This window comes from Notamacropus eugenii, chromosome 1, assembly GCF_028372415.1.
Source record: "Notamacropus eugenii isolate mMacEug1 chromosome 1, mMacEug1.pri_v2, whole genome shotgun sequence".
NCBI lineage: Eukaryota > Metazoa > Chordata > Mammalia > Diprotodontia > Macropodidae > Notamacropus > Notamacropus eugenii.
This window is the reverse complement of record NC_092872.1, coordinates 357,807,776-357,823,966: the sequence shown is the minus strand read 5'-3', so window position 1 is coordinate 357,823,966 and position 16,191 is coordinate 357,807,776. Positions and strand designations below refer to the sequence as shown.

General features: G+C 38.0%; 1 protein-coding gene across 1 annotated transcript; it reads right to left on the bottom strand.

Moving 5' to 3' along the window:
* Positions 1-2,724: 2,724 nt before the first annotated feature.
* On the bottom strand, positions 2,725-3,865 carry SPACA4 (sperm acrosome associated 4). The gene has a single exon (XM_072641553.1). It carries the CDS (start codon positions 3,544-3,546, stop codon positions 3,154-3,156), a length of 393 nt encoding a protein of 130 aa, XP_072497654.1. The 5' UTR covers positions 3,547-3,865; the 3' UTR covers positions 2,725-3,153.
* Positions 3,866-16,191: the final 12,326 nt, after the last annotated feature.

Below are 16,191 nucleotides of genomic sequence, written 5' to 3'. Positions count from 1 at the left end.
GAGATATAAACATCCAGAGTCCTATTCCATTTTCTCACTCTATTCTTTCACATAGTTATTTCATTACCTTTAAAAATATTATTATATCAATGTATATGACTTACAGATCTAAATGTTCAACTGTAGGCTTTCTCATAAAGTCCAGTCCCATATCACTAGTTGTATATATTAGAATTTTAAATGAGCTGTCCCATATACAAATTCATTATGTCCAAAAATATGATTCACTGTTTTTCCCCACAAATACTACCTTTTCACACCTCCTTGTTTCAAGTAAGGGCATGACTATTCTTCCAGTTACCAAAGTTCACAACCTAATTATTACTTTCAGTTCGTGAGTTCTGTATATATAATATATTGTCACATCTTGCTGTTTTAACTCTGCAGTATTTATTACATCCCTTATTTCAGGTCTTTATGAACTCTTTGCTGAAGTATTGCAATAGTTACCTAAATGGTCTGCCTATCTGAATTCTCCACCTATTCCAATTTGCCTTCCTCAATGTTTCCAACATGATTTTCCTTAAAAGTGGATATGACCATATCACGCCTCTATTTAGTAAAATCTGATGACTACCTATTGTCCTTAGGAATAAATGTGAACTCCTTGGTTTGGCTTTTAAAGCTGCTAGATAGTTTTTCCCCACTTAATAGTATTTATTTTTCTCAATTCTATGGATAGTTCCAAGTATTCATTACTTATAAGACTTTGAGCTCCAAAGTTTTTGCCTTCCTTCCCTCCCTATACTCTCTCCTCCTCATGACAACAAACAATCAGATATAGATTGTACATGTACAGTCACATTAAATATGTTTCCACCTCACTCATTTTGAGAAAGAAGAATCAGAAAAAAATGGAAAATCCATGAGAAAGAAAAAAAATAGTGAAAATAGTATGCTTTGATCTGCATTCAGATTCCAGAGTTCTTTCTCTGGATGTCAATAGCATTATCTCAATAGCATTATCCATCATGAGTGTTTTGGAATTGTCTTGGATCATTGTATAGCTGGGAGGAGCTAAGTCTATCACAGTTGATCACTGTACAATGCTGCCGTAAATGTGTGCAATGGTGTCCTGGTTCTGCTCCCTGTACTCGGAACAGAACTCAGTTCATGTAAGTCTCTCCAGATTTTTTCTGAAATGTACCTACTCATCATTTCATATAACACTATATAACATTTAATATAACATTATATTAGTGCATTACATGCATATTAGCACATATACCACAGCTTATTCAGCCAATTTTCCAATTGATGGATATCAACTGAATTTCCAATTCTTTGCCACCATAGAAAGAGCTCTGAAAATATTTTGGTACATGTGGGTCCTTTCTCCTTTCTGTGCGTTCTCTTTGGGATACAGACATAGTAGTGGTATTGCTGGATTAAAGAGTATGCACAGTTGTATAGCTGTTTGATCATAATTTCAAATTGTTTCCCAGAATGGTTGGATCAGTTCATAACTCCACCAACAGTGCATTAGTGCTTCAATTTTCCCATATCTTCTCCAATACTTATCATTCTCCTTTGTTAAAAAATTAATTATTTTTAGTTTTCAATATTCATTTCCACAAGATTTTTAAGTTCTAAACTTTCTCCCCATGTTTCCCCTCCCCCAATCACATGATGGCATACATTCTGATCACCCTTTCCCAGTCTTCCCTCCCTTTTATTATCCCCCTGCTATTCCTTTCCCCTTTATTTTCTTGAAGTACCCCATTATCTGTATATTTTATTTTGCAATTGTATGTAAAAACAATTTTTTTAACTTTTGTTTTTAAAACATTGAGTTCCAAATTATCTCTCTTTTTCCCTTCCCACCCACCTCCACTGAGAAGGCAAGCAGTTCAATATATATTATACATGTGTAATTCTGCAAAACACCTCCATAATAGTCATGTTGTGAAAGATTAACTATATTTCCCTCCATCCTGTCCTGCCCCTCAATTATTCTCTTGTCTCCCTTGACCTAGCCCCTTTTCTAAAGTGTTTGCTTCTGACTATCCTTCCCCCAATCTTCTCTCCCTTCTATCATTTCCCTTTTATCCCCTTTCCCCCTACTTTGCTGAAGAGTAAGATAGTCAATTTGAGTGTGTATATTATTCCCTCCTTAAGCCAAATCAGATGAAAACAAGGTACACTCACTACTTCTCACCTTCCCCCTCTTCCCCTCCATTGTAAAATCTTTTTCTTGCCTCTTTTATGTGAGATAATTTACCCCATTCTCTCTCTCCCCTTGTCTTTCTCTCAGTATATTCCTCTCTCAACCTTTAATTTTGTTTTTTAGACATCATCCCTTCATATTCAATTCACCCTGTGCCATCTACCTACCTATCTGTCTATCTGTCTATCTATCTATCTATCTATCTATCTATCTATCTATCTATCTATCTAATTCTCTCTCTCTTTCTCTGTGTCTGTCTCTGTGTCTGTCTGTCTGTCTGTCTATCTGTCTGTCTCTGTCTCTGTCTCTGTTTCTGTCTCTCTCTCTCTCTCTCTCTCTGTCTCTGTCTCTCTCTCTCTGTCTCTCTCTCTCTCTCTCTCTCTCTCTCTCTCTCTCTCTCTCTCTCTCTCTCTCTCTCTCTCTCTCTCTCTCCTATTTCCTCCAATGACATTCCAAATACTGAGAAAGGTCTCATGAGTTATAAATATCATCTTTCCATGTAGGAATGTCAACAGTTACACTTTAATAAATCCCTTATGATTTCTCTTTCTTGTTTATCTTTTCATGCTTCTCTTGATTCTTGTATTTGACAATCAAATTTTCTATTCAGCTCTGCTCTTTTCATCAAGAATGCTTGAAAGTCCTCTATTTCATGGAATATCCATTTTTTCTCCTGAAGGATTATACTCAGTTTTGCTGGATAGGTGATTCTCAGTTTTAATCCTAGCTCCTCTGACTTTTGGAATATCATATTCTAAGCCCTTTGATCCCCTAATGCAGAAGTTGCTAGATCTTGTGTTTGTCTAATTGTATTTCCAGAATACTTGAATTGTTTCTTTTTTTCTGCCTTAAGCCACTTTAATCCATTCTAAAATAGGAAAGGGGAAGGGTACCAAGAGAGAGGATGGGAGGGAATCTTGAGAGAGAGAGGGTGGAGGGATAGTGATGAAGATGAGATGAGGCTGATGGTAGGCTTGGGCACATGCTCACAGCATCCAGCTTAGAAGTAGGGTCAGGCTCAGCCCTGCGATGATGGTGGTGAAGCTTGGTGGAGCTAGCTTTGGGGTAGGAGGACCATCGTTACAGAGGTTCCCGGGGCAGCAGTAGGTGGTGAAGCTGTAGGTAACCCCCATGTAACTGATAGGCTGTTCTCTGCCACAGTGAGCGGCTTCCACACACCCCTTGTTGATAATGTGGTTGAAGTCAGTGGCAGTACCCTTTCCAAAGTAGCAATTCTCTTCTTCCCCACAGTGCATGAGAATGCCCACACAATCACCCATATTTGTAAGGTCACAGTAATAGCAGTGCTTGGTAGTTGCCATTGTGATGCAGGTTAAGGCCACAATCAGCCACAAGGACAATGATGATAGAGTGTCCATGGTCAGGATGGAAGACTCGTTGGGATGTGGCCCAAAGGACCTCACTCTTCTTGGCTGGTGGCTCTTCAATTAAGTTCACACCTCTGGCTTCAATCTAAACCTTGCTCTTATCAAGTGCCAAGGCACTGGTTAAAATCACTGTCCTTTTACTGGTCAATATCAATCTCTTCCTGAGATGGAGACCACTGAGGGTCTTGAGGAGTCCTCTCCTCTTCAGGAGTCTCTTCCCCTGCCTAAAACAGGGAGCTCTCCACTCCCAGCACCTCTCTAGGACAGAGCTACTTCTCCCAGATCTTCCCTGGCCTTGGGAATGAAGAGATGCTGACTGTTTCTGGCTTTAATCCGTAGAAGAGAAGTGATCTCACAGAACTGCCCCTCCCAAATGGGTCAGAGGAAGCTTTGTGAGGTCACTGGTTTTTACCAAGTCTCACACAGCCTTGAAAAGACTGGTGGAATGCTCTGCTCCCCCCAGTGGGGTCCAATAACACAGACTTTTTCATGTTTTTCTTGATTCTTGTGTTTGAAAGTCAAATTTTCTTTTCAGGTCTGGTCTTTTCATCAATAATGCTTGAAAGTCTTCTAAATCATTGAATGACCATTTTTCCCCCCTTAAGTATTATACTCAGTTTTGCTGGGTAGGTGATTATTGGTTTTAATCCTAGTTCCTTTGACTTCTGGAAAATCATATTCCAAGCCCTTCAATCCCTTAATGTAGAAGTTGCCAGATCCTGTGTCATCCTGATTGCATTTTCACAATTATTCAAGCTGTTTCTTTCTAGCTGCTTGCAATATTTTCTCCTTGGCCTGGGAACTCTGGAAATTGGCTACAATATTCCTAGCAGTTTCTTTTTTTGGACCTCTTTCAGGAGGCAATCTGTGGATTCTTTCAATATTTATTTTGCCCTCTGGCTCTACAATCTCAGGGCAGTTTTCCTTGATAATTTCTTGAAAGATGATGTGTAGGCTCTTTTTTTGATCATGGCTTTCAGGTAGTCCCATAATTTTTAAAGTGTCTTTCCTGGATTTATTTTCCAGGTCACTTGTTTTTCCAATGAGATATTTCACATTATCTTCTATTTTTTCATTCATTTGGTTTTGTTTTGTAATTTCTTGGTTTCTCATAAAGTCATTAGCTTCTATCTGTTCTGTTCTAATTTTTAAAGAACTGTTTTCTTTAGTGAGCTGTTGAACTTTCCTTTCCATTTTGCTAATTCTCCTCTTTAAAGCATTCTTCTCCTCATTTTGGGGGGGCTTCTTTTGCCATTTGAGGTAGTCTATTTTTTAAGGTGTTATTGTCTTCAGCATTTTTTGGGTCTCCTTTAGCAAGCTGTTGACTTGCTTTTCATAGTTTTCTTGCATTGCTCTCTTTTTTCTTCCCAATTTTTCCTCCACCTCTCTTACTTGATTTTCAAAATCCTTTTTGAGCTCTTCCATGGCCTGACATCATTGCATATTTATTTTGGAGGTTTTGCATGCAGAAGCCTTGACTTCTAGGTTTTCCTCTGAAGACCCAAATTGTTCCTCTTCATCTGAAAGGATGGGAGAAAATACCTGCTCACCAAGAAAATAAACTTTTATTGTCTTATTCTATTTCCCTTTTTGGATCATTTTCCCAGCCAGTTACTTGACTTTTAAGTTCTTTGGCAGGGCCCAGCTCAGGGCTGAGATTCAGATCAGCTACTCAATTCCCCCAGGGGCTCTGGGCCAAGGGCTCCAAAAATAGAAGCTGCTGCTGCAATGGCTGCTGCCAGGGGTGGGGGTCCAGACCACACTCCCCTCTCCTGCATGAAGGAGCCCTCCCATTGACTTTTGAAGCTGTCTGTGGCATTTGCAGATTGAGCAATCTGGGAACTGCTGTTACTGGTGATGACTCCCTGAAGCCTGTTCAGGGTCCTGAACCTTCCAAGTCATGCTGTGCTCCACACTTCCTGGCCTACACTGTATGCACTCTTGAATTGTTTCTTTCTGGATGATTGAAATATTTTCTCCTTGACCTGGGAACCCTGGAATTTGGCAACAATACTCCTAGGAGTTTTCCTTTTAGTATCTTTTCCCAGAGACTATTGATAGATTATTTCATTTTCTATTTTGCTCTCTGGTTCTTGATTCACAGGACAATTTTCCTGGATAATTTCTTTATGGATGTTATCTAGGTTCTTTTTTTTTTTTTTTGATCATGGCTTTCAGGTAGTCCAATAATTTTTAAGTTATCTCTCCTGGATCTATTTTCCAGGTCAGTGGTTTTTCCAATGAAATATTTCATATTGTCTTCTTTTGTTCATTCTTTTGGATCCATTTTATAATTTCCTGATTTCTCAAAAAGTCATTAGCTTCCATTTGCTTCATTCTAATTATTAAGTAATTATTTTCTTTAGTGAGCTTTCAGACCTCATTTTCCATTTGGTGAATTCTGCTTTTTAAGGCATTCTTCTCCTCATTGTTTTTTGAACTTCTTTTGCCAGTTGGGTTAGTCAGGCATTATTTTCTTCAGCATTTTTTGTCCACTTTAGCAAGTAGTTGATTAATTTTCCATGATTTTCTTGTATTTCTCTTCTTAATTTTTCCTCTAATTCTCTAACTTAATTTTCAAAATTCTTTTTGAGCTCCTCCATGGACTATGACCAATTTATATTCCTTTTAAAGGCTTTTGATGTAGTAATTTTGACTCTGCTGTCCTCCTCTGGTTGTATGCCCTGATCTTCTTGGTCCCAAAAGTAAGATTCTGTGTTCTGAGTTCTTTTATGATGTTTAGTCATCTTCCCAGTCAAACACTTGATTTTCTAAGTCTTTTTCAAGGTAGGACTCTGCTTCCAATGGGGTGGGAGTGGGATGGGGGTGGGTGCACTATCCCAGGCTTCAGGGATTTTGTATCAGCTGCTTTGTCCCCCAGGGTATGTGGGCCCAGAGCTCGGGAAGCAGCCTCTGCCATTGTTCCTGCGGCTGCTCCTGCTACTATAGGTTGCTGCTGCCACCAGCCCCAACACCCTAGAGCTGGGGCCAGATCTGGTCTGACATCATTTTCTTCCTTCACCCAAGTCACACAGTGTTTTCCCACTAACTGATTTTTATGAGTTGAGAAGTCTGGAAACTGCTAGAGCTGCCAATGATTCAGTCCCCTGAGGCCTGCTTCAGACCATCTCTGTTGATGCAGTCCATGTCCACCTGTGCTCCACTCTCTGCCTAGTTCAAAAGACCTTTCCTGTTGACTTTCTAGGTTGTTTGGGCTGGCAATTTGTTTCAATCTATCATTTTATGGGTTCTGTAGGTTTGGAATTTGTTTAGTCATTTTTATGGGTATTTGGAGATCTTTGGGGAAAAGCTCAGGGAAGTCCCTAGTTTTACTTCACTATCTTGGCTGAACCTTCTTGTCATGTTCCTTTTTTTACCATTTAGCCATTATGATAGGTGTGAGGTGATAGCTCAGAGTTGTTTTAATTTGCATTTCTCTAATTCATAGTGATTTAGAGCATTTTTTAATATAATTTTAAATACCTTTCATTTCTTCATCTGAAAACTGCCTGCTAAGACCCTTTGACCATTTGTCAGTGGTAAAATGACTTGCAGTTTTTGTAAATTTGACTCAATTCTCTATATATTTGAGAAAGGAGACCTTTATCAGAAACACTAGGTAGTTCCCTTCTGATCTTGGTTACATTGGTTTTGTTTGTGCAAAAACTTTTTAATTTAATGTAATAAAAATCATCCATTTTACATTTCATGATTTTCTCTGTCTCTTGTTTGGTAATAAATCCTTCCCTGACAGGTCTGACAGGTAAACTATTTCTTGCTCTCATAATTTGCTTATGTTATCATTCTTTATGTCTCAATCATGTATCAATTTCCAACTTATGTTGGTACAGTGTGTGACATGGTCTATGCCTAGTTCCTGCCCTACTATTTTTCAGTTTTCCCAGTGGTTTTTGTCAAATAGTGAGTTCTAATCCCAAAGACTGGAATATCTGGGTTTATCAAAGAGTATATTATTTTCATCCTTTACTGTTGTATTTTGCGCAACTAGTTTATTCCATTGATCTACTACTCTAGGTCTCAGCCAGTACTTTATACTATAGTTTTAGATCTGATATGGCTAGACCACCTTCCTTTGTGATCTTTTTTATTAATTCTCTTGACAATTCTTGATCTTTTGTTCTTCCAGGTGAATTTTGTTATTATTTTGGCTAGCTCAAGGAAGATAATTTTTGGTACTTTGTTTGGTATCCCACTGAATAAGTAAATTAATTAGGTACATTTGTTATTTTTATTCTAGTCTCTCAGCCTAGCCATGATTATAAATGATATTTTTCCAGTTGTTTAGACCTGACTTTATTTGTGTGAACAGTGTTTTGTAATTATGTTTATATAGTTCTTGTGTTTGTGTTGTTAGGTAGATTCCCAGATATTTTATATTGTCTACAGTTGTTTTAAAAGGAATTTCTCTTTTTATCTCTTTCTGGTGGACTTTGTTAGTAATATATAGAAATACTGATGATTTATCTGGTTTTATTTTGCATCCTGCAACTGTGCTAACATTGTTAATTATTTCAAGTAGTTTTTTACTTGATTCTCTAAGTATACCATCATATCATCTGCAAAGAGTGATAGTCTTGTTTACTTGTGGCCTATTTAAACCCCTTCAATTTCTTTTTCTTCTCCTATAGCTAAAGCTACAATTTATAATACAATATTGAACAATGGTGGGGATAGTGAGTATCCTTATTCCACTTCTGATCTCATTGGGAAAGCTTCTAACATTTTGCCATTACATAAAATGTTTGTTGATGGTTTTAGACAGATACTAGTTATCATTTTAAGGAAAGCTCCATTTATTCTGATGCTGTCTAGTGTTTTAATAGGAATTGATGCTGTATTTTGTCAAAAGCCTTTTCTGCATCTATTGGAATGATCATGTGATGGGATGCAAACAGTTTAACCTTATTTAACAACATCATTGTTTTTAACCTGTTTACCTTTTTAAACTTCTCTTGAGTCTTGCATTTGAAGACTGAATTTTCTTTTCAGTTCTTTTTGGCACAAAAGTTTGAAAGTCCCCTATTTCATCGCATGACTATCTTTTCCCCCTGAAAGATTGTGCTCAGATTTTCAGGGTAGTTGATTCTTGGTTGCAATCCAAGCTCCTTTCCCATCCAGAATATCATATTCCAAGCCCTCCAATTCTTTAATGTAGAAGCTTCAAGTCATATGTAATCCTGACTGTGGCTCCTTGATATTTGAAGTATTTCTTTCCAGCTGCTTTCATTATTTTCTCCTTGATATGACAGTTCAGCAATGTGGATACAATATTCTTTGGATTTTTCATTTTAGGATCTATTTCAAGAGGTAATAAGTGGATATGTTCAGTTATTATCTTACCCTCTGATTCTAGGATAGCAGGGCAGCTTTGCTTGATAATTTCTTGAAAAATGCTGTCCAGGCCCCTTTTGATAGTCATGGTTTTCAAGGACAGAGCCAAGATGGCAGAATGAGAGCAACTATTCACCTAAGCTCTTAGAGAAACTCTTTGAAATAGCTCTGAAAAGAGGATCTGACCAAATTTTGGAGGTGCAAAATCCAATACGAGATGGACTGTGGCAGATTCACAGCCCAGCACAGACTGGAAGGTCAGGTGAAAGAACTGTTCCTTGGGGGTGGAGGAGCATACAGTGCTCAGCACAGTGCATCCCCACCAGGACAGGGTCAAGCAGGAAAGCCTTAGAGTGGTCTGAGGCAGAGGCAGAACTGTACAATAGAAGCCCAGGGTGTGAGTCCAGAAGAAGCAAGCAAGTGAGAGCCAAGATGGAGCCTCACATAGCAGCAGCTGTGCCTGAGAACATCAGTCTGCATATTAAATGCCTGTAAGTCACATGCTCAAACTTCCAGGAGCCAAAATGGTGGAGTGATTGGTAAATGCTTCTCCCCCCCCCCCCCCCGCATTGTTGACCTTGAAAGAACCATAACATATTTCCCCCGAAAAATCCTGGATCAGTGGGATCAGCAGAAGGGGCAAAGAGTCTCACAGCATGGTGAGGCAGGAAAATTACTAAGGAGGATTCCCCTTACAGTGGTGGAGGACTGCAGTTGTCCCAGACAGCTCCACTCTAGCAAATCAGGAGGATATCCTCAGCACTCCAGGGGATATGGAAAGACATTTAGGCAGTGGGGATCACCAACTGCTAAGTTTACCCTTGCTCTAGCTCACCTAAGGAGATCTCTCGTGACCAGACCACCCCTCCCCCACACTCCACAAGCTAGCTTCAGGGCTAATCCAGGGAAACATTAAAAGGATTTCACCTGGTCCCAGCTTCCTCACACCTGCCAACTCAGCACCAGGTTCTTTAACTTCTAGCTGAAAGAACTAGAAGACACAATACACAAAGCATCATCATCATGAGTAAGAAGCAGAGCAGGAAGGAAAAGACCATAGAATCTTTCCATGGGGACAAGGACCAAAACACAAATACCAAAGAGATCAGTATTGAGACTGTACTCTCATCTGAAACTTCAGAAGGGACTATGAACTGGTTGCATGAACAAAGAGCACTCTTAGAAGAGCTGAAGAAGGAAATAGAAGATAAACTGGCCAGTGATTTTAAAAGTATGAAAAAGCTTCACTGAAGAGAACAGCTCTTTAAAAAAGGAAAATTGAACAAATGGGAAAGGAAGTACAAAATCTAACTGGAGAAAATAATTCCTTGAAAGGAATAATTGGATGGATGGAAAAGGAGTTGCAAAAGTTAGCTGAAGAAAACAATTTGCTAAAAATTAGAATTGGACAAGTAGAAGCTAATGCCTCCGTGAGACATGAAGAATCAGCCAAACAAAATCTAAAGAATGAAAAGATAGAAGAAAATGTAAAATATCTAATAGGAAAAACAACTGACTTGGAAAATAGATCCAGGAGGGAAAATCTATGAATTATTGGCCTACCAGAAATCCATGATGAAAAACAGATCCTGGACAATATCTTCCAAGAAATCATCAAGGAAAACTGCCCAGAAGTGCTAGATCCAGAGGGCAAAATAGTCATCAAAAGAATCCACCATTCATCTCTTGAAAGGAATCCCAAACTAAAAATACCAAGAAATATATTGCCAAATTCCAGAACTATCAAATGAAGGAGAAAATATTACAGACATCCAGAAAGAAACTATTCAAATATTGAGGAGCTACAGTGAAGATCACATAGGACCTTGCAACTTCTACATTAAAAGATCGAAGGAATCGGAAGATGATATTCCACAAGGCAAAGAAGCTGGGACTACAACAAAGGATCAATTACCCAGCAAAGTTGAGCATAACATTTCAGGCAAACAGATGGACATTCAATGAAATGAGGAATTTTCAGACCTTCCTGATAAAAAGGCCAGAATTCAATAGAAAAATCAATCTTCAAATGCAGGTCTCAAAAGAGGAATAGAAAGGTAAACAGGGTAAAAAGAAAAAAAAAAAAACAACTTGTTATTCAATATGGGCAAACTGTTTACCTCCCTACAAGGGAAGATTACACTTCTTAATCTTGAGAATTGTGTATCTATTATGAAATATAAAAGAGATATACATAGATAGAGGGAACGGGTATGAAGTAAATGATGTGATGCTAAAAATGTGTTTTAAGCATGTGAAGAGACTGTAGCAGGAGATGTGAAAAGAAGGAAGCAGAAAATGGTAAATTACATCACAGTAAGAAGTACAAAATTATATTACAATAGAGGGAAAGAGGGGAGAGAGATGAGCATTGTCTGAGCGGTACTCTCATCTGCTTTGGTTCAAGGAGGAAACAACAAACTTAAGTATATAAATCTAACTAGCTCTATAGGTAGTAGGACGGGAAGAGGGAAAGAAAGGAGAGGAGAGGTTAAAAGGAAGGAAGATGCAGTAAGGGTAAAGGGCAGTAAAAGGGAGGGGGACTGAAAGAAGAAAGGGAAGACTGCAGGAGGCAGTGGTCAAAAATTTAAACTATTGTGGAGCGGGAGAAGGGAGAAATAAAAGCACAGATGGTGCAAAAGAAGATGGAGGAAAAGACAGATAGTAATCATAACGGTGAATGTGAAAGGGATGAACTCTCCCATAAAACAGAGATAGATAGCAGAATGGATTAAAAGCCATAATCCAACAATATGTTGTTTAAAAAAACACATTCAAAACAGAGGGATACACATAGGGTAAAGGTAAATGCTGGAGCAGAATATATTGTGATTCAACTGATATAAGAAAAGCAGGGTTAGCAATCCTAATCTCAGTCAAAGCAAAAGCAGAAATAGATCTAACCAAAAGAGATAATGAAGGAAACTATATCTTGCTAAAAGGCACCATAAGCAACAACGCAATATCATTACTAAACATATATGCTCCAAGTGGTATAGTATCCAGATTCTTAGAGGAGAAGTTAAGGGAGTTACAGGAAGAAATATATAGCAAAACTATACTAGTGGGGGACCTCAACCTCCCCCCTTCTGAGCTTGATAAATCTAACCTTAAAATAAACAAGAAAGAAGTTAAGAAGGTTAACAAAATTCTGGATAAGGTAGATATGATAAATCTCTAGAGAAAATTGAATGGGGATAGAAAGAAATATACTTTTTCTCAGCACATATAATCATGGTTTTCAAGTAGTCCAATAATTCTTAAATTATTTCTCCTGTACCTGTTTTCCAGGTCAGTTTTTTCCAATGATGCATTTTACATTTTCTGCTATGTTTTTCATTCTTTTGTTTTGTTTGACTGATTCTTGATGTCTCATAGAGTCATTAGCTTCCACTTGCCCAATTCTAATTTTCTAAGGAATTATTTTCTTCAGCTAGCTTTTGTACCTCCTTTCCCATTTGGCAGATTCTACTTTTTAAGGAGTTGCTTTCTTCAGTGGATGTTTTTTTTTTTCATTTGACCAATTGAATCTTTTAGGAATTGTTTTCTTTGATCAATTTTTGCCCTTCATTTTCTAAACTATTGAATCTTTCTTGCATAACTCTAATTTCTTTTCCCAAGTTTTTTTCTACCTCTCTTATATGATTTTAAAATCCTTTTTTATGACCTTCCAAGAAGGGTTTTTGGACTCAGGGCCAATTCATATTCCCATTTGAAGTTTTGCATGTAGGCATTTTGATATTATTGTCCTCTTCTGAGTTTGTGTTTTGATCTTCCCTGTCACTTCAGTAGCTTTCTGTGGTTTGGGCTCTTCTGTTTTTTGCTCATTTTTATTTCATGTCTTTTGAAGTTGAGCTCTACTTCTGGGGCACAGGTAGTACTGTACCAAGCTTCTTGTTCTGGGGGTCAGGAGTATGGTCAATAACTTTTTGCTCTGAGTCTTAGGTACTGGAAGCTTGTCCACTGGGCCAGGGTGGCCAGGCTTAGTGGTGCCTGTTGTGCTTGGGTTCTGGGTCTGCCCGATTGCCTTTTCCATTGGAGCTAGAGGCATAAGTGCTGGCCTGCTCTTCCGCTGGTCTGCTGATCCAGGACCAATTGGCTCCAGTTGCTGATCTGTGCTGTGGCTAAGGGCCTCCCACTGGTTTTCCTAGACATCATCTGCTATGAGTTGTGCTCTGCTTTTTACCAAGTGAGACAGACCATTCCTGAAGTCCTTCTAAGTTATCATAAGCTGGAAAATTATTTCACTGTGTCTTTTTTTTAGGTTTTGTTCCTCCAGAATCTGTTTAGGGGCTTGATTTAATGTTGTTTCTGAGGAAAACTGGGGAGAACTCAGGCAACTGCCTGACTTTTCTCTGTCATATCAACTCTACCTTTCCCTCCTCTTTTAAAGCTTTTCAAGACCTTACCCCAGTCTATGTTGCAAGCTTTATTATTCAGTGTCTCTCTTCTTATAACCAAAGGTCTAGCCAAAAAACTTTCTTCCTGTTCCTTCTATATGGCATTCCATGTCCAATTTCTATGTTTTATGTATTCTTGCCTTGTCTTTACCTCCTGACTCCTCTATATTCCTTCAAATCTCCCTAAATCCTGTGTTCTGTAAGAAGCTATTTTTTTTTAATTCTCCCTTGCTTGTATTGATTATCTCCAATCTATTCTGTGTGTATCTTGTTTGAACACAGTTCTTTTTAGGTTATCTCCCTCTTTAGACTTGTGATCTCTTTGAGAGGAATGACAGTCTTTTGCCTGTCTATTATCTTGAGCACTTAGAAAAGGGCCTGGCACACAGAAGGCACTTAATAAATGTTTATTGACTGGACGACTGGCACTCCCTCATGCCTGAAAAGCATTCTCTCCTTATCATAAACTTATAGAATCCCCTTCTTCCTTCAAGAATCAGGAGGGCTTTCTTTTTGTCGATCACTCACTCATTGTATTCAGTTCCATTCTATTCCCAAGCTACAATCCTGTAATATCAACCGTCAATTGGATATTTTTAATTGAATGTCTTGAATACAAAACTCAGCATGTTCGAGAAGAATTAGCTTTGCCCATAAACCTTCCCGTCTTAATTCCTCTTTTTCTAGTGAAAGAACCACTTAGAGTGAATGTAAATGTTCCTCTCTTGGCCAGCAACCCTGAGGGTCTTCCCCATCCAGTTTGATGCTATTATTATTATTATTATTATTAATTATCATAGGGGCTATCCCTTGACTCACTTTTTAAAGAGGTCTATTCACTGAATGGGAATTGCCTCACTCAAAGTGAGAAACTGAAAAGGCCTTAGCCTAAAAGGGCCAAGTTCTCCCACTGCATCCTGGGCCATCACCAGTCACCCTATGGATATCTGTCCACTGGACTAGATAGCTTTGGAGGAGAAAGTGAGGCTAGTGGTGACTTTGAACAGCTCTACCTCACTCAAATCAAAGTCAATTGCAACTCATGTAGTCAGTTTCCTGATGTCATGATCCTCTTCAAAAATGAAAGACAAACCACATATAGTATTCACACCACACACACACACACACACACACACACACACACACACACACACACACACCTCACTAAATCCAAATGTTGGTCAGATATAAAACCAATTCTCTGCCTGTCTCTCTGTCTCCCTCTTTCTCTCTGTCTCTCTCCACATATACATATATGCACACACACACATATACACATATATATGTACATATATGTATATATGTGAAATTTCCTCATAGTCTCCAAAGATATTTGACTTACCTTTTTGTGCGGCTTATCTTTAGATAAGTGGATGGATAAAGACCTGTTTAAGAGAAATGACTGACACTACAGGGCACTATGGTCTCTCAGCTCATCTTCACACAATTGTTTTTAGAGTTTGAGAGATTGATAATCCGTTTCTTCCCTCATATTTTTTATGGGAAAACCATGTTTCTTTACACACAGATTTCAAACACAAAAGTTCACGTCTACCACTTTTCACAATCACACTGCTTACATATGAGAGAGAAAATGCCTTCTACTTATATACAAACTTCTTGTTTTTCATTAAAATATAAGCTTATCAATCATACAGATTGTTTCATGTATTGTATTTGTATCCCCAGCACCAAGTACAATGCTGGCACATAACAGGCACTCAATAATTGACTGATTGATTGGGCCTCTGTAATTTTAATTAGACTGTTCAAGTCAAATAAAATGTAAAAGCTAGGTACAGAACTCTACCTTTCATTCCATTTCTCCCAGTTCTGTGTTTCTTTTAACTTAGGTAATCTCCTGGAAAGGCCAGCCATCTCTGATTTCTTCCTTTTACTTTGGTTCCTTTGTCATTTTACTCAGTTAGAAATGAACTTCATTTTTACCACTGGTACAGCCCGAGAAATAATGACCCTTTGCCTTCAAATCCACAAAGATGTTTTCTTGAACTTAAAATGACAATCCGGAAGACAAGAAAGAAATTTTATCTTGAACCCAATAAGAAAGGGACATGGAGAGTGAGAAAACAGGAAGCAAAGAGGTTACTACTCAAGACCTATATGGACCATTCTTAATTAAGACAAGTAATTTTTTTTTGGTGACTATTCTAGATAATAATTCCTGCTTGATAAATAGAAAATACTTAATTGCCTTACTAAGGAAATAATATATTTATTTAGTATTACTCTCTCTACTGTGAATCTAATTAAATATGGTTTATTTATGTCATATAATTCATTTCATAGTTCCAACTTTAAAAAAACCCTAACAGCATACCTTTGGGGTGTAAATTGGCAGATTATTTGCTTCCTTATTAATAAAAAGCAAAAATGATATTCAAAATACTATATTGGTCTGGTTATAAGCTACCCTTCTTCCCCAAATCTAGCTTGTTGTGGTCTACAATCTCACTCCCAGTAAGAGAATGACAATGAGGGGGATGAAGACAAGAGGAACAGCAATAATAAAGATGAATGAAAACATCCTTATTTGAATTGTAAGAACAATAAAAAATATTTGACTATATTTCTGTGTGTGTGTGCTTTAGAGACAGTGATTTTCTATACCTTCAGTCAAGTCCTTCCTCATTATGGGCTTAATATGAGTCTAGGCTCCCCAAAATTGTGCTAGTCATGAACAAACTATTTTACCAGTATGGAAAAGTATTCAGCACAACCAAAGTAAAGAACTATGAGTCTATCACCTGAAGACCAGAGTAGGTAAATTTGGAGAAGCTCAGCATCAGAAGTTTGGCTCTAAAGAAGTAAATTTATTTCTTTCATACAAATTCATGAAATTGTTTGATAAGTCTTGGAAGCAGTC

Bases quoted from the DNA above. Each gene is read 5' to 3' on its own strand.
- SPACA4 (XM_072641553.1), bottom strand. From the start codon at position 3,546: ATGGACACTCTATCATCATTGTCCTTGTGGCTGATTGTGGCCTTAACC.